Source organism: Schistocerca gregaria, chromosome 2 (assembly GCF_023897955.1).
Source record: "Schistocerca gregaria isolate iqSchGreg1 chromosome 2, iqSchGreg1.2, whole genome shotgun sequence".
NCBI classification, from domain to species: domain Eukaryota; kingdom Metazoa; phylum Arthropoda; class Insecta; order Orthoptera; family Acrididae; genus Schistocerca; species Schistocerca gregaria.
The window spans coordinates 771,970,702-771,992,571 of record NC_064921.1 but is presented as its reverse complement, the minus strand read 5'-3'; the positions used below and the strand labels follow the sequence as shown (position 1 = coordinate 771,992,571).

Sequence of the window (21,870 nt, the reverse complement as noted above, 5' to 3'; positions counted from 1 at the left end):
TAAGCTGCACCTGAAAAATGAGACTCGAAATCAAGGGAAAAAAATTTTCCTGAATCTAAGCCACTTCTGAAATTTGAGACTCGAAATTCAAGGTGAGAGAAAAGATTTAGACCGCTCCTCCAAATCGAAACAAAGTTGGTCCATTGTAACGTGAAACACAATTGAGGTCAAAAGGATGAAGATACAGCTACAGTAGTTTGGTTCAACGTAAGCTTAACAGTTAAGCTTTACCACGTAGCCATTGCTATGTGTCAGGCACTCCGTCCATAATTATACGGGTACTCTTCCTTTTTCATGTGCTTCATCTGGTTTGAATCACTTGCTTATTTTGCTTCGATCTGATAAGTGTCATTCTCTTTGTTATAGCTGTTTATGTCACTCTACCTTGAAAATGCATTATTGTACTGTGTCATGCATTGTTTGTTGCATTCTGATAACGAGTGTTACGGCCTGTCACCGCTCGTAGCATGGCTTGCTTAGTGCGTGCTACCACTGCTTACAATAAAAAAAGAAAAAGAGGAATTATCTCATTAGCAAAACAATGGCAAGAGACTGCTATTTGTTGTTACTTACACTGCTGCTTTTTCTGATAATGATCAACAAGAACCAAATAATAGCTGTGTATGATAGATGTTCTGAATGAGAGTTCAGCAAAAATTTTTCTCTGTATGAAAATCTTTGCAGATGCCTCTTTAGTACATTACATTCTGCACAGAAATTAGAATCACCTTAGATTTAAAAATTTAGTCAGTTGCCGTGCTTCATTTCGGACTGTATCACTATTCAGCATAAGAATAATACGAATATAAACATGACATGATATGTATATTCATCCGCATTTGCTGTTATCTTGGTCTAGGGCCGTAGTTTATTAGGCAGACAGGATTTAAATGAGATAGCAGCAAACACGAAAGAATACATGGCACAATGTTTACATTTTTCTACCTTTTCTTTTAATTTATTTACTGATGCAGAGGTTTTGGTGCCAGCATTTATCTTGGTGCCTGCAAAGCATATCTGTGTTGTGCTACATATATTTGAAGGGAGAAGTTAGTTGTGGCTACACCTACCAACATTTTTCAGAACTTCCGCTTACTTTGCAATCGATTCTAAGCCGCAGGCGGTTTTTTGGATTACAAAAACCGGAAAAAAAAGCAGCTTAGATCCGAGTAAATACGGTAGTGTTATTGAGTGTTATGTGATTTCCATTTTGTAGATCTCTCTACATATTGTTACTCCAAAATGTGGGTATGACATAACTGACTGTAGTTGTGACTCACTGATCTGGTAGTCAAAGGATACCATACTTCTCCATTTCACAAAATGTTAAACTTTGCATTTCTCTTCATTAATAACATGGTGCCTATGAGCCTTGTGCTTTGCACAAGGCTCATAGGAAAATTGATGATCTTTGGAAATCTGAAGATTTCAACTGTTACTATATACCAACAATGAAACACCACCAACTTGACCACATATTTTGAGAAGAAAACTGCACGCGTGCAAGATATCACCCCAACAATTGACTGTATGTGAAAATCTTTACCATAACTCTTTATGACATCCTGAATGCACAGCTTTTAAACTTTCGTGGCACCAGTTGTCACCCGCAGTTGCAACAACCTAATAACGGGTTTGTGTTCGTAATTTTCAGTAAACCAATAAGTAATAGTGCTTTGTTCATTGTGTTTCTAACATGTAACAGGTGTCAGAGATCTCTTTGCTTCAAACACTTTTATGTCGTGATTCAGAATGGAGTGTATGTTAATAAAATGAATGAGTGCATGATTAAAGAAGTCGTGTAGCACTGTTTAAGGATTAACATTGTTGATATTTCTTTGAATTGAAGAGCTGACACTGCTGAAGTGCAATACATTGGCAGGTTTTGTGCTATTCTCCAATGTGATTGGCATGATTAATTTGTAAATTGCAAACTGTAAACTACATTTTATAATATTATTCAGTTGCTGAGGCATATTAATTTTGTTTTTGAGTTGTGTATAGTTAAAATAGAAGACACGTGCGTGACGTTGACATATTATGTGTTGTCAAACAACATTTCAAGACATGTTCGGCAGACGTGACCCCCTACCCCTTAATCTTCCCTAACCTTCAACATGCCATGAATAGGAAGGTGCTGGCTGTCAGTCCTCTAAAAACTACTTTGCTCTTGGGCATCAGACAGATGCAATGAGATGTAGGAAATGATGAACAAATGATGCCCGTGAAAAGTTCAGAAGCTGTAAATTCAGAATGTCATAACTGCATACTATCAGAATTGTGGTGCACATTTATTTTTGCATAGGCTCAATTACTGGAGCTGGTATCTTGCTTTTTGCTCCTTATAATATGAATTCAAGTTGGCGATTTTCCCTTGTAAGTCGAACAGCTACAGTCCTATTACACTCTCCTGGGACAAACCAGCTCATTGCGATGTCTCTAGATGAGTCCCAACTGTAGGTGCCTTGTGTAGCTAATTTTAGTGTGTGTGTGTGTGTGTGTGTGTGTGTGTGTGTGTGTGTGTGTGTGTGTGTGTGTGTTTGTGCGTGCGTGCGTGCGTGCGTGCGTGCGTGTTGCTGTTCATTATGATGACGATATTGCGCAAAACATGCATTCTGACTGAATAACATGGTTCTTTGGCTGATCAGCCCATGTAAGGGTTGTATCCTTACAATGTCCACTGCAGATTTTGCAAAAGGGCGTCCTTGCTTAGAAAAATCTAGTGAATACCACATGCACTGGCAAGAAAGCCTTGCAGTATGTGTTGTGGCAACTTTGTGGAACCACATGCCAAAAGTTTTCCTGAACACTTGAAGTACTTTCCTTGAACAAAGTGTTGCTGGCAGCTTTGGCAACAACAGTAGAAAATTGGATCTTCCAACTTTCAACGCCTTCATTCCATTCCATTGCTTGATTTCTCACGGAACAATTATTGAAAATTGGTATAATAAGGTCAATGAAACACTCCAGAATTTAAGTAAAACATTGGTTTCAGATGAGGGTATAGTTGTTATTGCACTATCATATCTTTGCCTTGATTCTTAGACACATCTTTATTTTAGAATTGACAAAATTTAAAGATGCAAAATCTTGGAGAATAGCTTTTTAATTTGTTGCTTTATAATACTATACAAGGATACAATTTTAACATACCGTACTGATGAATCCAGTCAGGGGCAATCCGTAATTGTAAGCCCATTTTACATATGCCTCATTACTCTTGCTCCACCGTTCAAGTATCGAAGTGTCAGTGATAGTGTTGATGAAGAGGAAGGAAGTAAGCTTTTGTCTTAACATAAATCATCTGTCCATAAAACCTTTTTTGTAGCTGCCAGCGTCTTGTTTCTCGATGTGACAGCAGACAGAGGTGAGCCACCAGTGTTGCACACGATGACAAGACAGGACACAGAAGAGAGACGTCACGGTCTTGTCCGACGATTCCCAGTTCTGTGTACTGCGTCACTATGACTGTCTGTGTGTGGGGGGTTTGAGGAAACCGAACATTGCCAGATTGCATTTGTCCTTGCCATATGGGCTCAGCACTCAGCGTGATGACATTCTGTGCCATTGGGTACTCAATATGATCACCTCTCATTCACATAACTGGTAATGTGGACAGCAACCACTACATTTCTGGCTCATTAAGGCCGGTGGCTCTGCCATATCTTCAAAGTCTCCACAATGTTATGTCTGAACAATACAATGTGGGAATATATGCTGACTGTGGTGTCCTGATCTACCTGTACAGAGGATGTTTGATTGGCAGCACACTCGCCAGATCCCACACCCACTGAAAAAAATCTGATTGTGGCATGCATTTCAGGCATAGGTTTGAGACAACGTGTAATCACGTACCCACGTATGTCATCTGAACTCAGTTCCATTCAGTGCCTGAGTGAGTTAGAACTGTTGTTGCTGCCCAAGGTGGCAACTCTGCTTACTAAAAATTCTGAGTCTTGTATAAGCCCGAATCACCTTCTATTTAATTGAGTGATGATGACAAAGAGGATGAGATGAGAGTAGCAACAGACATTAGTATCAGAGGGTAAATACTAAATAAAGTGGAAAGTTTTAAGTAGCTGGGTGCATAACATAAGATAATGGGAGGAATCATAAGGAGATTGATGAAAGAGGGAGGCTAGGACATGGATTTTTGCAGAGTTTAAGTAGCCAGATCTGGAGTAATGATGTACTGCCAAATATGAGGGTGGTTTGAAAAGTTCTCGGAATAGAATAGGGAAAAAGTACTTACATCACTGAAACTTTTTTTTATTTTTCAATGTAGTTTCCTTGTAGATTAATGCACTTGGTCCAATGATGTTCCAGTGCCTTGATCCCACCTCAAAAATGGGTTTCCTCAAGGCCTGTAAAATAGTTGTCAGCTCCGGCTATCAATTCTTCATTTGAAATGAATCTTCCTCCACCAAGAAAAATTTTCAGTTTTGGGAAGAGATGGAAGTCTGAGAGAGCCATATCAGGTGAATAAGGAGGGTGTGGCAACAGTGCATACTTTAGTCCATGTAATTTTGCCACGGTAACGGCACATGTGCAGGCACGCATCAAGAGTTGCGGCACCCATCTTGCAGATAATTTTTTCTTTTCTAATTCTTCAGTTAAAATGTGGTACACCCTTTCAGATGACATCTGGCAAGCGTAAGCAATTTCATGCAGTTTGTTGCAGATCCTCCGGGACATTTTATGCACTTTTGCAATGATTTTTGGACTAGTGACACATCTTGGCCGACCACTGCATGGATCCTCATCTAAGCTCTCCCCACCAAATTTAAATTCATTTGTCCACTTGTCAACAGTTGAATATGAAGGTGCAGAGTCTGCCAGTGTATTCTGGAAATCAGCATGAACGTCTTCTGCTTTCATACCTTTCTTTGTGAAGTACTTACTCACTCCTCAAATCTCAATTTTTTCCATCATCACAAATCACTACGCAGGAACAACAACAGAGCCATGTCACTGCCACAGGTCTCTCTTATGAGAGCACTGATGTGGCATGTGTTTACAGGCAACAGTCCAATGAATATCATGTGAACAACTTGTTGCAATAGCACTGATCTCTCATGGTGATTCTGAGAATTTTTGAAACCACCCTCATAATAAGCAAGTGTCATATCGAACATATGCCCCATTACTTATGTACATATTGGAAATTCAAATAATGAAGAAAAGGCACATGAGTAGGGTAGATCAGCTAGAAGGAATAGATTAAGGAATGAGATGGTGAAAGAAATAGGGAGAAGCTCATGCAAGTGACAATAGATAAGACAAGATTGAAACGGTGCATACATGTTAAAAGAACTGGAGTTGGCAGGACACCAAGACAATCTCATGAAATGGTGATAGGAGGCAAGAGACATAGAGGAAGACTGAGAGACAGATGGATTGCTGGATTGAAGGAATGTGTGAAGAAGAGGGAGAAGACTAAGACAGAATACAGAGAGAAACATGGTGGAAAGACAGAAAGAGATTGAGAGACTTACATTCTAAACAGACCCAGCCAGAACTGGAAAACAAAGATGGTGATGATCATTGTTCTTATTGTAGTGCACCAGCACAATAAATACAGTTTCACTATTTGCTGCCTTCTTAGTGCTCCAATTTTAATGGGCACCTGTGTATTTTAACTAACACTACCGTCATGAAGGATACTTTTCTTTTCAACTTACAAGTTTTACTTAATTTTATAGAAATATGAAAGTAACAATTATGTGTTGAAAACTGTGCCAAATATTTGCATTTTTTTCAGAAATTCTAAAATTAACAACGTACTGTGCATAAAATTCATAATTCATACAATTTCAAGAGGGTCAGTTTTGAAAGAGCTCTTCTCTTTTAATTAGTGTCAATTAGTCAGTAATCACATCTCAAATACTCTTTGGAATTTTAATATGAGCATTCATTATTCAAAATTCATGTATATATGCAGATTGAATCTTAAATGCAAATTTGTACCAAGGCCGGGACTTGAACCCAGGTCTCGTGCTCACTAGACAGATGCGCTAACCGCCATGCTACCCTGGCACAGTGGCCTTGTGCAACTGCACAAACTACCCTATCGTGCCTCCCTCCTCAGTAAAACATCCTAATCAGATCCCAATCCATTCGACATTCCCCCTAAACTTGAAAAACATTACAGAGGATCCCCAACTGTATTGGAATAATACCCCAACATTGAATTAATTCCTGTCTTAAGCCCAGGCCTAAGTGCTTTAATCAAATCAGACTTTATGATTCCAGAGACCTTTAAAAGTCTGAAACATCAATGGTGTATATATGCAAACAGAGGTGACAAATGAAAATCTGTACCAAAGCCAGGAATGGGAATTTGAATTGGGGAGGGAAGCATGCAAGGCTAGTCCATGCAGTTGTGCAAAGTCACTCTGCCAGAGTGACTAGTGGTTAGCACATATTCTTAGTGAGCATGAGACCAGGGCTCAAATCATGGCTTTCATCACACTTCAGTCTGCATATATACATCACAGATGTTTCAGACTTTAAAAGGTCTCTGGAACCATATAGTTCCATTTGACACTAATAATGTCTTTGTTGAAAGAGGCATCATGCACATGAATCATTGGATAGTATAAAATAATTATAGACCACATTTCCTGTGGCTACACAGTATGTGTGTTTAATGGAGTAGTTTTCCTAGCCTTCTGCATAGATTTTTGCTGATTCATCCTTTTCTAGGAGCTGTTTCCCTATTCCAAAAGCAAAAGGGCACCCTGAACCTCTATTTGTTGCACTGCCCTCTATGACATGAACAGTGGCAAAAAGAAGGGTGGCTTTTTCTATCGGACTTTCTGGCCATTGTCATGATTTTTATTCAAAATTTAAACAGTTGGAAATGGGGATTTTATTACTAGTCAAAGGCAGTACCTCTAAATCGTGTGGAGGCTGCAAAGGGGGGGGGGGGGGGGGTGAAAGAGCACTAACGAATTTAATTATCTTTATGAGATTGAAAAATTCTTGAAGGCAGTTTTATTAAACTCCATATTTTTTTGTGGCCATCATTTTAGAGACAGAAAAATAATAACACTAATGTATTGCAGATCGCAGCTGCCATCCAAGGCAACGGCAGAGAGTGGTGAACGTCGGTTGCGCACTCCCAGCCCGGCGTCCAGCATTGGCAGTGTAGACTGGTTCTCTGTGCCACACCGCAACGGCGTGCCTCTGCGGAGGTACTACAACAGGAAAAGGCGGTACCTCAATCTCAGCTGGGGAGAGGCCTCAGGAACGGACAGAGAAGGCAGTGAGGACAGAGGCGACAATACTGAGAGAAGCCCTTTGTCACTGCCATCACCCAAGACACAGTCATCCTGCAGTGCCCCAAAATCTTCTGTTCAGGCATCTGCAGCATGCCCGGAACTATTTCAGCAGTCGGTTCCCTCAGCGACTGCCCCTCACCGGTTGACGGCGGGAACTCCCCTATTGACATCACGATCTGCACGTGCTGCCCGCTATTTATGCCGCTACTGCCAGCAACGGTTCAGTGCGCGCATACTGCTGAGCCTGCATCGCGTTAACGGGGCGTGTGAACTGCACCGCAGCCACAACTATGCACGCAATGGGGGTGGAGGTGACCATCCGCAGGTGACAGAGCGTGAGCTGATGCTGGAGGCGCGTGTGCGTCTCGAGCGGCTCTTCGTTTGCCCACGCTGTTCGCTTATGCTCTCCACCGAGGGCACACTCAAACGGCACATAGCCCTCCGCCACGGACATGACAACCCCCGTGACACACGCGCCTCTGTGCAGGTGCACTCGCAGGACTGGACACTATCCCTGCCGGATACGCCGTCGCCACCTCCCCTGTCGCTGCCACTTGCTGCCAGGTTGTCTGACGGCAAAGACAATGTGTTGGAAGCTCTGGGGCTTACCAGGAAGAGTTAATGCCCGTGCTCTGTTGTTGCCTTTCTCAACTGGTTGCTTCTTACTCTGTGCATACAAAAGCTGTGAGACTGCCATAATTGTTTTACTATTCATTTTTCACATATCACCTTCTCAGTATATAAAGCAGTCAAAAGTAGACCATCTGTTGACTGTAGTCTGTCAGACTTCTTGCATCACATTTTTTATTCTAGTCGATCTTTTTAGAAAAAAGAGATCAATGTTTCATGAACTAATAAGGAAGAGGTATCCATTGATATGAGTGTACAGAGAAACAAAACCAACTCCATGAAATTGTTTTTATTATCATTAAATAGGTTACCTATCATTGTGTTCTATACTTTTTCTGTCTGTATTGCCCGAAGCATTTAGGGAAGCACTACCCTACTAGATATGATGTGCACATCATGTGGCCTGATCCCTCACTCTTTAAAGTTTTACTTGTCCTTAATTTTGATTTTGGCACAGTGTGAATGTGTCAACTAACAAAGGAGTTGACCATGCCATGGATTTGTTAGAAGTAGGCCACCTTTCACATTCAAGACAAAGCACCAAATGATAAATTTCTCACTTCAGATGTTCTACATCTCGCTTTCAAATTGTCCTAATGATAGTGACTTTACAGCCTAAATGTAGACTACTCGTCTTTGCTTTAGAAACCATTACAGCAAAGCCTGAGGATAAGAAAATGTTGGGTAGTCTCACCAGAACTCTTCTGAACTGCTTGGCTTCAGTAAGAGTGAAAGATATCTGCCCAAGTCATTTGACTGGACATGAACTTTCAATTACTCGCTCTCTGACTTCCACCGTAGGTGCTCTTCATGGTTATAAAAGAGCCAACAATCAAATTGTTTGGTTCAGTGAACTACACTACTTCTCACTTGAAGGAAACATAATTGTTCTGAAGGTTATATCATCTTATTAAAAATTACTCCCATTTCATCAAACTTTTTATGTAAGCTAACCACACAAGCTTCCATGGATCAAGGATTCAGATATCCTCCACTAATTTTTCTGTAGCTTGGCAGTAAAAATCACACCTTAGTCTTAGAGCAACTGATGAACGAAATGTGCAAAAATGCTGCTGCTGTCCATGTATTTTGAGATAATGTACATTGCTGCCATTGCGTAACTTCCCATGCCTTATAATAATCCTTTTGGTTAATTTTGAACGTATCAAAGAGATAAAATTTGGGCACAGTCTCCATTGGATATTAAAATTTGCTTCAATTGCTGCAAAGTTTCAGTTTTGAAGCCATTTTTAAATTATTGTATAATATAATCCATCAAAATTGATGTATCATTTCAAGTTCACCCTACATGCTGCTGTAGTGACGTGTAATTCTTAACTGAACTGTCGTGACACTCTACTGATGTCATAGGGTTTGATCACAGACACACAACATGTATCTCTCTTCTTACGAGTAGATCCGTATAGTTTGCAAATCAATGTACATGATTCATTGGTTCTATCCTACAAATACTAGTTCACAACTTGTAATCACAAGCAGCACAACATTAATAATTTAACTCACTACTCAATAATGTAATGTATTCATTAATTCTATCATTGTCAGCAGTGATGCCCAAATAAATGTTATTAATTACTGACACTTAAATGTCATGAAGTAATAGTTTGGTCTGATTCTGTTATATTCCAGTTACACAAAGTGATTCTGTAATACCTAATGGGCATATATGCTGTTACTCCTTATAAACGTTTATGAAGTAGTCACACACCCAAGCTTAATGTACAGTATCATACATTCACCAGTGTGAAATTCTGACTTGGGTAACTGGCTTTGAGTTAGACTGAGCCTGATCTTCCACTGGCTTTTCCTTATCCTTGCACGATGAGGTTCTTGGCTAGTGTTAAGACAGCCAGCTCAGTCTGATACTGTATTGTACTGTTGGCCAGGATTCACAATTATAAATTCATGCCATGAAGGGTGCTGTGAACAGCAGTGATATAGTACACACTATAGCAGAAATTGCATGGCAATGAAAGTAAAATGGGAAAAAATTAATCCATCCAATGACAGCCAATGTGATAAAATATTATTTAGCCAATTTGCTGTGGCTTTGGACCCGATTGCAACTTGAATTAGAAAGGACAGCTGGGGCAACAATTCTTCAGGGGGTAAACCATGATCCTTCAGTGTCTCCATGAGAAAGGAAGATAAATTATGTTGCCTAGTTATCATAAAATTGGTGTTGGATTTGTACAGCGGCCCAAAATTTCACCTGTGTGTGTGTGTGTGTGTGTGTGTGTGAGAGAGAGAGAGAGAGAGAGAGAGAGAGAGAGAGAGAGAGAGAGAGAGAGACATTCTTTTCCACTTTTCTGAACCTTCAGTTTGTCATCTGGGATTTCATCTTAATGATCGAGATTTTTCTTTCTTTTGCAATTGTTTATGCTCTCCTAATATCCTTTTTTCAGGGTTGATATTCTGTGTGTCCAGTACATCTCACCAAACTCGAGGTGGCGAAATACAGACCACCACTTTGTACTACGAAATTAGTGCAGTGAACTGAAATACTTTTGTTATAAACGTGGCATATATGTTTCAGAATATCATGTTACTTTTGTGTGTTCATTCATGATTTTTAAATATTACCAGAGCTCTATACCAGCCCTATGCATTCTTCATTTGTGCCACCCAACATTTATATGAATGTGAGACATACACATCATCATTTAATATTCAGAATGAACAATAACTGCATGAAATTCGACTATGCAAACAACCACAATCAATTACTTTGTTCACATTATATTAGATGTTTTAATTTTATATATTTCTCCTTAGTTGATGAATGATTTTTTTAATTAGGTCACTTGCAACAGCAGGACCAATCTTGCTGTTTTCAGTATTTGTATAAAAAGATTTTAGCTTTACAGTGACAAGTTTCTTGTTAAATAAATGCTTTTAAATGTCATTTGTGTGTTACACGAGGAATAAATTTATCATGAGGTCTGGAGAAAATTCAATGAAATGGTGCCACTGTGCAGTGACTTTGTTTATGAAGCTTGATTGAGTTAAGTTATCTGCCACGCCTTTTCGATTTACAGAACCTCATTAAGAATGTGAAGTACACAAATCAAGATTGAGACCCCAAAGTATTCTGCTCATTCAATTTTTTTGCAATGGAAGACAGGAGTTGTCGCGTCCCAAGCGTGGGTTTTGCGAGGGATTGAGCGACACGGTTCGTAAACGGGAATTAGCTGGTTGACCTAATTGAGAGGGAGACTTTTGATCTGGCTAAGATGTTAAATTCCCTGGTGTGAAGGTACGAGGCTAGGATGGTGGTAGAAGTAAACTCGTATGGACGTTATAAAAGTTCTAATTTATTCATAAAGAATACAGATCACCCTAACTGCGTAGTGATTGTACCTACAGAATAGCCAAGCCCATTACAGAGACGGTGACTGACTTCCACCGTTCTGGCTGCCTGATAGAACTTTCCAGCACTTTGCTGCCCACACTAGCACCCTACGTCAGAGTCCCGCGGTCGCTGCCTAAACGCTCATCGGCGACTGTCTCCAACTGTCTGCCTGCAGCCCGCCCTCAGCCCAAGTCGGCTGCTACTCACGCTGACTACCGTCGCTGCCTAAACCCGAGAGAGAGAGATCCCCGGAGCGGCGTGCCTCCGAGTTTTGTTAGCACTTCCCCTTCGACCCCGCCAGCGCTTTGCATGACGTAGCGTCGAGTGCAACTTTTCCTTATTAGGGATTGTTTTAGTATTAACTTCAGTACTTTTCTTCAGAAGCTGGGTGGAGGGGTAGAGGGGCCTCTCCCTATATGGTCACGCACTGCGTCCTGAGCCCTTCATTGGCTCCTCATGACGTAGTGCGGTCCCCACCTAGGGCCCTCTTTCTTTCTCTCTCCGCTCCCAGACTTCTCCCTCTAGCCAAGAGTGTTGATACTGTAAGTTATTGCTTATTAAGGGACCTGCCCAGAGCGCCCTTTTTATCTTAATAGCTGAGTCTGCTTCCTTGCTTATCACGCGCAGCTGCCTGGCCGCTTGGACCGCCGCCTCGGCTATCTGGCTGCGTCGTTATCTTTTGTGACCCCTCTGACACGCCTGGCGTCCCCTGTTAACTCTATCTCCCCGTATGATTTCTGGTGTATCGTCTGAGAACAACTGCATTTAGACTTGGCTTTTCTGCGGTTACAACACCTCCCCCGCCAGGGAAATTGGCGTTACTCCTCAGAGTAGCGTCAATTGTGACTCTTTTATTTTTTTTCCATTACATGCTTTACAGATTTGTTTATTACATTAGCATCTGATATGTTATATTTTTCATTTTCATTTAGTAAAGTCAAATTCATTAAACACACAATAATACAATTACATTATACATGCCTAACATTCAGTTATGTCAAAAGCATTTGCATTAAAATCAAAAGACACTTTCATTGATACATACATTCACATTTCAATTAGAATTACATTTCAAATACAGTTACATTTCAAATACAGTTATTTAACGTCTGTTTCTGAAAGCGACCGTATCACCTTGGTCTTTTCCACATCTTTCAGAAATTACTATCTCTTCAGTTTCTTTATTACTGTGTCTTCTAGCTGAACTAGTCTCTGGGTATTGGTTCACTATGGTATTTCTTATACATACTTTTCCACAACAATCACTGTCTTCAAAATACTTCCATATACTTTTAAAACAGTCTTTACAACATTTACAGTTTTTACAACAGCATGTTATTATGATTAGAATAACTATTGATATGGCTACATACGTAGTTATGGAGTAATGTGTGAAGTACCTGGAGTACTTCATTTCCTCCTCTTGTCTCTCTACCATCTTCTGGACATCATCCAGTCTTTTTCCTGCGACTTTCAAGTCGTCTAACTGTGTTATTACCTGGTCCAATGGCAAATCTAATGCTAACGTTGAGACATTCCTTTTTTCCTTGTTTACCACGCAACAATCGAATTCTAGATTGATCTGCGGAACTATGTCTTTCTTTGTCACATTACTCTGAATCACTCTATCTGTTTGTATGAACACTCTAGTGCCATACCCCTCACATTTACTGTAAAAACTAATTTTTCCTACCCCTTTTATTACTAGGTCCTTTGGTGGTTCCCTTCCACACAATACTGTTAAGCCTTCTTCCTTCGGTGCTACATATAGCCATTCGTTACTGTTTAGATGAGTCCAAAGGCTCTGATTCAGTGCGACTATTTTTCGCACACAATCTTCCGGAATTTCTCTTACCGGTTGCAACATTTTGGCTTCGCACTCTTCGTGGTCGAATGTTGACAGCAAGGCGAATGCTTGTTTGCACAGTCTCCTATTTTTACTTAGCTCCTTGCATTTTAGTTCCTCCGCAGAAAGTTTCGCGTACTGCCTTTTGGATTCATCTATTAGTAAGAATTCTTTCTCTGGCTGTATGTACACATATTTACCTTTCATGTTTGGAATTTCTTTTGGTAGTGGGAGTACTCTATACAAATTGAAATTGTTATTATTTATTAATGGAATATTAATTACATATCCTAGTATGCTACCCGAGATGAAAACATCTAAATCAATTATTCTTAACAATAGATAACCTGAGGACTCCGTAAGAGGAACAGGAAACTTTACATCTTTTAGTTCTTCCCGTATTAAACTTAGGTATTTTACAATTTGGACTGGATTAATTATATGAGGCTGTAGTAATCCCTTCTGAACATTTACAATGGCATTTATCATTTGTTCGTATTCCTCTTCGATCTCACCAAACACTGCCGATAGTTGTAATACTTGCTCTGTTACTGTGGCGAAGGACGCTACACGTTTAAACCCTATATCGGTTTCCTTCACGTATTCCTTCATGAATCGTTCTAGTCTTTGCATACCTGTCTTCAGAACGTGCTCATTTGACTCTAGTGTATATACCGTCCTGTTTACTCCCGCCAATGTGGCTCTTACCACTGCCACCTGTTCCTTTGTTAGCCTCAACAACCCTTCTGAGTTTTTCTCCATAGCGTCTATTCTTTCCTTATAGTATGCTGCATCTGCTTCGTCCAACGTCCCGAACAGTATTTTACTTACCTGCCCGACGAAGTTGAATACTCCTCTCTTCCTTCTGGTCTCGTGTTTCGTTAGCTGCTGTACTAAAAGTTGCAATCCTGTGATTTTTTCCACATGATGGGTTACTTGTTGGTCTAGTACCCTGCATTCTATTAATCCTACATTTAATTGTGTTTGTGTTTCTCGGCACCTTTGTACCGCTGCCCTACCATACCTCTCTGCATTTTGAAACCTTTCTGTTATTATATCTAGATTTACGTATGTGACTATTCTCCATGTGGTACTGTATATTTCTACCTGTCCTCTATTATCGTAATATAGTCCTGATGAACTCGGAAATGGCGTCACTTGGTACTCATTTGTTGCATGCTCTGATGCAGTGATGTAGTATGCTGTTATCACTATGACGAATTTCACGACCTGCCACTTGAGTGCCATACCTGAAATTTAAAAGAATTGTTTCAGCCTGTTGGCATGTACTTTTGTTTCCTTATTTCTTTTAACTTTTATTACTACGTTAGGACCTTCCACTTTTACTACTTCAAATGGACCTCTCCATTGTGAATCTAATTTCCGAGATCTACCCCGTCTCACCGACTCATCGTGCAGTAATACTTTATCTCCTACCTTGAAGTTTTTTGGATTTTGTTTCATGTCATATTGTTCCTTACTGATTTTCTTACTTCTTATAATCGAGTCTCTGGCCACTCTGTGGGCTTCCTGCATTCTCGCTCTTAGTTTATTTACATACATTTCATAATTGTAACTTACCTGCTGTGTTTCTTGCTGCAGTACTCCTGGTATGTTAACCTTTCTTCCGTATAGTAATTCAAATGGTGTGTATCCTGTGCTGCTGTGTGGTGTAGTGTTGAACACAAAAATTGCATACGGTACCCATTTGTCCCAAGAACTTTGATCTCCTGTTACAAAGTGTCTGAGATACTCTACAATAGTTCTATGACTTCTTTCTAGTGCACCATTTGATTCAGGGTGGTACGCTGTAGTATTTATACGCTTTACCTTCAACAATTTACATGCACTTTTAAATACATCACTCAGAAAGTTAGACCCTTGATCTGTTAATAATACTGATGGAATTCCATACCTTAATACTACGTTTTCCACAAATGCCTCAGCTACTGTTTCGGCATCTTGTTTGTCAATTGGGATTGCTAAGGTAAATTTACTCAGATCGTCTTGGAATGTTAACATGTACCTTTTTCCTGTATTAGATACATCTAGTGGACCCACTATATCCATCGCACACTTTCCGAATACTGTTTCTGCTGTGTCTGTAATTTCTAAGGGCATCCTAGTTTTCATTTGTGTGTTTTTATTCTTTTGACACGATGGGCATTTCCTAATGTAATTTTCAATGTCACGCTTCATTCCGCGCCACTGCTTGTATGCTTTAATTCTTTCGAGTGTCCTGTGCATTCCTTGGTGACCTCCCAAGGGATTGTCATGCATTTCCTTTAGTATATTTTCTTTTTCTTCGGGACTAATTTCCTCACCACTATCCGTTTCCTGTTCTATTTCACTCGACACTTGTGCTTGCCGCATGTTTACGGAACTTTCTTCCCCATTTGCTTTTGCTGCCGAGATCTCTGTCTCCACCTTCTGCTTCGCATCTATCTCTTCCTTCCCTTCATGCCTTATTCTACTCAGCGCATCCGCATTACTATTTAACTTTCCTGGCTTGTATATTACTTCATAATCATACTCCTCGAGTTTCAGTCTCCACTTCAGGAGTCTCGAACTCGGATCTTTGACACTAAATATCCACGTTAGTGGCTTATGGTCTGTCACTACAGTGAACTTTCTGCCATATACATATGGTCTGAACTGTTTTACTGCGTAAACTATAGCCAACAACTCTTTTTCCATTGTGCTATAATTTAGTTCGGCTTTGTTCAATGCTCTGGATGCATATGCGATGGGCAAGTCTTCGCCAATCTTCTTACCTTGCGATAACACTGCACCCAAGGCTGCGTTACTCGCATCCGTTGTAATGATGAACGGTTTCGTAAAGTCAGGGTACTGAAGTAACGGAGGGTTTATTAATTTCTCTTTTAGTTCTTCGAACGCATTGTTCTGACGTTCGCTCCATCGGTACTCCACTCCCTTTTTTAAGAGCTCATGGAGAGGTTTCGCAATCTTGCTGAAGTTAGCAATGAAACGGCGGTAGTAACCTATCAATCCGAGAAACCCTTTTAGTTCCTTAGTTGTCTTTGGCTGTGGGAAGAACTTCACCTTCTCCACCTTCGCCATATCTGGTGATATTCCTTTGTCAGTGATGCAATGACCTAGGAAGATTACTTCCTTCCTCAGGAATTCACACTTGTCTGGTTGCAGCTTCAAATTGTGCTCTCGCAACCTGTCAAATATTTCCCGGAGCTTTTCGTTATGCTCCTGCAGGTTTTTCCCATAGCATACTATGTCGTCTAGATATACAAAGCATTTCACTCCTTGTAAACCTGCCGAGACTGTATTCATCAGTCTCTGAAAACATCCTGGGGCTCCCTTCAGTCCCATCGGCATTCGTTTGTATTCGTAATGCTGATAGTTTGAGCTAAATGCCGTCTTCTCTCTGTCCTTCTCGTCCGTCAATATTTGATGGTACCCGCTTGCGAGGTCAAGCGTCGAGAAGTACTTAGCTTGCCCTAACTGATCCAGTATCTCGGAGATATTCGGTAGTGGAAATGCATCGCCTACAGTGATATCATTTAATCGCCTGTAGTCCACTACGATTCTCCATTTCTGTTTGCCACTAGCGTCTAGCTTCTTTGGAACTAACAGTAACGGTGCGTTCCAAGCGCTCTTACTCTCGACAATTATGTCATCTCTTAGCATCTGCTCTATTTGCTCCCTTAGCACTTCCTTTTGCGCTTCCGGGATCCTGTACGGTCTAGCGTTTACTACCTTTCCCGCGTGTTCCGGTGCAATCGGTATTCTGTGCTTCACTGCGGAAGTATAGGACAGGTTGTCCCCTGGTAGATGAAATACATCTCCGTATTCCGCGCAAACCTCTGCTAGAGCGCTTTTCTCTTCAGCGTTCAAATGATCCATTCTTAATTGCCTTCGCAACACACTAGTACGACTTTCTGTCTTTCCTATGACATTAGTACAACATTTTACTTCGCGTATTTTCCCTACTTTTTCTAATTCTTCCGTCATTAACCTGACGTTTCCTAACTGCACTGTCTTCTGACAAGTTTAATGCACTTACTATGCATTTCCCATTTCGCACTTTTACTAACGCTTCAGGTACATGTACCCCTTGTGCAATCTCCTGCCTAGGAATAATCATTTCCTTTTCGATTCCCCTTTTCACATTTCCTTCCACCTTTAATAACATTATTTTTTCCTCTCGGGGCCCTATTTCCCTGCCTACTTCTGAATCTTGTTCGTTCTCATGTCCCTTTGGCTCTTCCTCTACTACAAAGGGTATATCTCACCCTTTTAGTCTCACTATTTTACCTGCATAGTCTAACTGAACTCTATGCTCTGTCAAGAAATTTCTGCCTATCAGTCCGTCGTACGGAATATCTAATCCTCTCCCGTACACGTGAAATTTTTGCCCTACTTGCTCAGAACCGTCCACTGGTTACACCTTTTAGCCGAAGCCTTTCCGCTTCATTAATTGCAAGTGTACTATTTATCGGAATACTCGTTCTCTTGAGCAGACACAACTGTGCTCCAGTGTCTATTAGCAACTTCAAATATCTTTTTAATTCTATGCAGTATAAAACCAAAACGTCATTTTCTATTGCACAGTCGATTACCCTAACTGAGGGTTTACCTATCGCAACAAGGCCCGACTGTGCGGCCTTGCCGCCTCTTAGTTTCCCTGCACCACTTTACCGGTTTTGCTCGATACTGGCACCCTGCCTTTTCTCCATGTGTGCCAGGGCCCTGCGTGACAATCTTTCGCGTAATGTCCCGGCCGCTTACACTTGAAACAAGCAACGTCTTTTACCCTCGTACACGGAACTCCACAGTTCCCTGGTAGATTACATTGTGGGCACCTCCACTCTCGTAACCCTCCATCAGCTTCCCTATGATTTCCTCTAAAGTCTCTTGTATCTATCGGCTGAATTTTTCTTAATCTTACGCGGCATTCCGCGTCTGTATGTCCTGGCTTGTCGCACCCGTAACAAAAATTCGTAAACTCTTTGCCCATCATTATCCGTACTCTTCCCTCTGGCCTATTCTTTCTACACTTGATTGCCATGTGCCCTCTCAATCCACAATTGAAACATTTCAAATCTCTAATATCTCTGGTATTCTTCACCGTTTCCTTTCCCCGGTTGAAAGTTACTCTTGGGGCTAGTCCCTGCTCTTTCATTGACAGTATTGCACTTTCTTCTTGCAATGCTAGTTCCACGGCCGCTGCTAGCGTGATTTCATCGCCTCTACTTCTTACTATCGTCTGTATTCTATCATTGCTTAACCCTTGTATAAAGTATGCTCTTCCTAGTGAATCAACCAGTTCTATTGCGCCCTTTAAGTTCTCCCTAGCCGTAACTCTGCTTACTGCTTCCCTGAAATCCCTTTGCATTTCATCTATTCGGCTTGCCCATGTCGCAATTGGCTCTCCTTGTCCCTGTCTCGATTGAAATATCTTGCACGCGTAGTAGTCAATGGTACGCTTACTCGCATAATTTTCCTCTAGAACATGTTTTACTTCCTGCCATGTCCCCGTGCGTTCCCTTACTTGCAGCCTCGATCTGGCCTCTCCGGTTATTTTGGCTTTAACAAACTTCAGTAACGTTTCGTGTTCCTCCGGTTTCACAAGTTCAAATGCAGCGTCTACATTTTCAATAAACTCCCTAAGATCTCTCTTATTTCCTTCGAACACTTTTGGAACTATACACAAGGCTTCTTTCACTGATATCTTACCGCTACTGGAGGATGACGGAACTTCGTTAGTTTGGGCCATCTTACCAACTTAACTATGTTAGCACTTTACAAAACAAGATACAAAATTATTAATATAATTTTATATGTACTGCTTCTCTTGTGGTGCGCCGTCTGTTCCGCTGATCCGCGTTGTGCCGCGCTGCTCCGCGCTGTCTCTGTGCTCTCTATGCCCGCGCTGCCGCGATGTGTCGGCCGCCGCTCTGCTGGGCTGTGCCGACCCCGTCGCTCGCCTCGGCTGCCGCTGCTACGGCTGCTGCCGCTGCTCGGCCCGGACCCCCGGTCTCGAACGCTGGCTGCTTAGGCACCTCTGTGCCTCGTCGCTCCGCCTCGTGCTGCCGCTATCCTGCGTTGCCCTGCACCCGCAAGGACTACTTCTCTGGACTCTGTCGTAGTGGGGCTACTAATGCTGAAAGTTGCGAGTCGCCACAACTTCCTGCTAATTGCCACAGTCGCTGTAGCAAAATCTACTGGCTCCTATCTCCTTTTTGCCTATATGCCTTTGTGGTACCCCACACCTGGCACCAAAACATTTATTTATGTCGCGTCCCAAGCGTGGGTTTTGCGAGGGATTGAGCGACACGGTTCGTAAACGGGAATTAGCCGGTTGACCTAATTGAGAGGGAGACTTTTGATCTGGCTAAGATGTTAAATTCCCTGGTGTGAAGGTACAAGGCTAGGATGTTGGTAGAAGTAAACTCGTATGGACGTTATAAAAGTTCTAATTTATTCATAAAGAATACAGATCACCCTAACTGCGTAGTGATTGTACCTACAGAATAGCCAAGCCCATTACAGAGACGGTGACTGACTTCCACCGTTCTGGCTGCCTGATAGAACTTTCCAGCACTTTGCTGCCCACACTAGCACCCTACGTCAGAGTCCCGCGGTCGCTGCCTAAACGCTCATCGGCGACTATCTCCAACTGTCTGCCTGCAGCCCGCCCTCAGCCCAAGTCGGCTGCTACTCACGCTGACTACCGTCGCTGCCTAAACCCGAGAGAGAGAGATCCCCGGAGCGGCGTGCCTCCGAGTTTTGTTAGCTCTTCCCCTTCGACCCCGCCAGCGCTTGGCATGACGTAGCGTCGAGTGCAACTTTTCCTTATTAGGGATTGTTTTAGTATTAACTTCAGTACTTTTCTTCAGAAGCTGGGTGGAGGGGTAGAGGGGCCTCTCCCTATATGGTCACGCACTGCGTCCTGAGCCCTTCATTGGCTCCTCATGACGTAGTGCGGTCCCCACCTAGGGCCCTCTTTCTTTCTCTCTCCGCTCCCAGACTTCTCCCTCTAGCCAAGAGTGTTGATACTGTAAGTTATTGCTTATTAAGGGACCTGCCCAGAGCGCCCTTTTTATCTTAATAGCTGAGTCTGCTTCCTTGCTTATCACGCGCAGCTGCCTGGCCGCTTGGACCGCCGCCTCGGCTATCTGGCTGCGTCGTTATCTTTTGTGACCCCTCTGACACGCCTGGCGTCCCCTGTTAACTCTATCTCCCCGTATGATTTCTGGTGTATCGTCTGAGAACAACTGCATTTAGACTTGGCTTTTCTGCGGTTACAACAGAGTGGCTGCTGCTTATAGTGTCCCAGAAACCTAAAATTAAAGATGAGACTAAATAATATGAATAAATTGATAACGGTTCTTCAGTTCTTTCCTCCTCTTACTTTTTTTTTTCTTTTTTTTTTTTTCAGTCTACATAAAGTTGTTTCCACCTTACACAGTCTCCAGACTCTGGGCTGCAATTAGTTGTTTCAGTGGTAATTTTTAAATAGAGATACATTTTTTTAAAGAAAGGAGGGGGAAGGAACTCCATGACACTGGAATATGCATTTGGTAACAGAAAACTAGTCATTCATAGCAGAAGATCCTGATACATCACTCGAGCAGATGTTCCTGCTTTGGGAGATAAGGGGAAAAAATGCTCCTGACCAGCTACACAGTTGTGGGCAGTACTGTCTCATTGCAGTTGTTGTGGTTGGGGATATAAATTCCTCTGGGGTCCTACTGTAACAAATGTGATGTTTTCAGCTAATTCTTCAATTTTTAGGCAAAGGATTGTACAAAACAGACCAGTACAGCTTCTGCACTTTCAGTCTTATTTTATATAGTACAGTGTTTTCAGGTAATAATATTATTTGTTTCACTCTGCTGGCAAGTACTCATTCTGATCATTCACATCTCTCCATGGATAAGTGAAGAACTAACACTGGAAAAAATTTTGCATATAAAAGAGAGGAAAAAAAGGAGCAATTTGAAGATTTGTCTTAATCTGTGCTTTTAACTGAGAAGTGAGGTTCATTTTTTTAGTGTGTGTTGGAACATGTGTGAGGCTGTGGAAACAAGAAAGAACTGACAGTAACAAAAATATCACCAGTCTTGAAAGCCATGAACATTAGATACAATTACTTGGCATTTTCAGATTGACTGATGTATGAATTTATTAACATCTGTGCAATTTTATGGAGATGACAATGTGGCCCCTGCAGTGCCAAATCCACATTTTGATCTCAATATTGCAAAAAAGTCATGATTTTCATACTATGAGTGTAATCGTCATGGAATACAGTTAAGAGTTTAGGGAAATTCATAACTCTGCCAACATTATCAGGGAAGGTGTCTCGTAATCTGAGCTACAGCTTGTGTTACATGTGTACAAAACAAAACAATTTTTTTAAAAAGAGAATTGCTGTTAATTTCCCAACTGTAACTTGAAAATGAAATACATTTATAATTGTTGTAAATAAGAAACACCATCTTTGAATAAATTTTTTAACTAAATTAATATACTCGTTGCACTTTTCATTACATTGTGTGTGTGTGTGTGTGTGTGTGTGTGTGTGTGTGTGTGTGTGTGTGTGTGTGTGTGTGTGTGGCCTCTAGTTATAAGACATGGTGAACATTGAATTGTTGTCACCACATACTATTATTTATATTTAACCTGTGTAAAGTATTCATCAGTCTTACCATTCTTAAGACAAAGTGAATCTCCCCATATGTATATCTGCTCTTCTT

General features: G+C 41.3%; 1 protein-coding gene across 2 annotated transcripts in view; it reads left to right on the top strand.

Moving 5' to 3' along the window:
• Positions 1 to 20,015, top strand: part of LOC126335003 (nascent polypeptide-associated complex subunit alpha, muscle-specific form-like) — a 299,464-nt gene extending 279,449 nt beyond the window's left edge. For both annotated transcript variants that reach the window (XM_049997830.1, XM_049997831.1), the window contains exons 8-9: positions 7,068 to 11,190; positions 19,531 to 20,015. In XM_049997830.1, the coding sequence (XP_049853787.1) occupies positions 7,068 to 7,905 (838 nt within the window). In that variant the 3' untranslated portion in view covers positions 7,906 to 11,190; positions 19,531 to 20,015. The remainder of the gene's footprint in view (positions 1 to 7,067; positions 11,191 to 19,530) is intronic.
• The last annotated feature ends 1,855 nt before the right edge of the window (positions 20,016 to 21,870 follow it).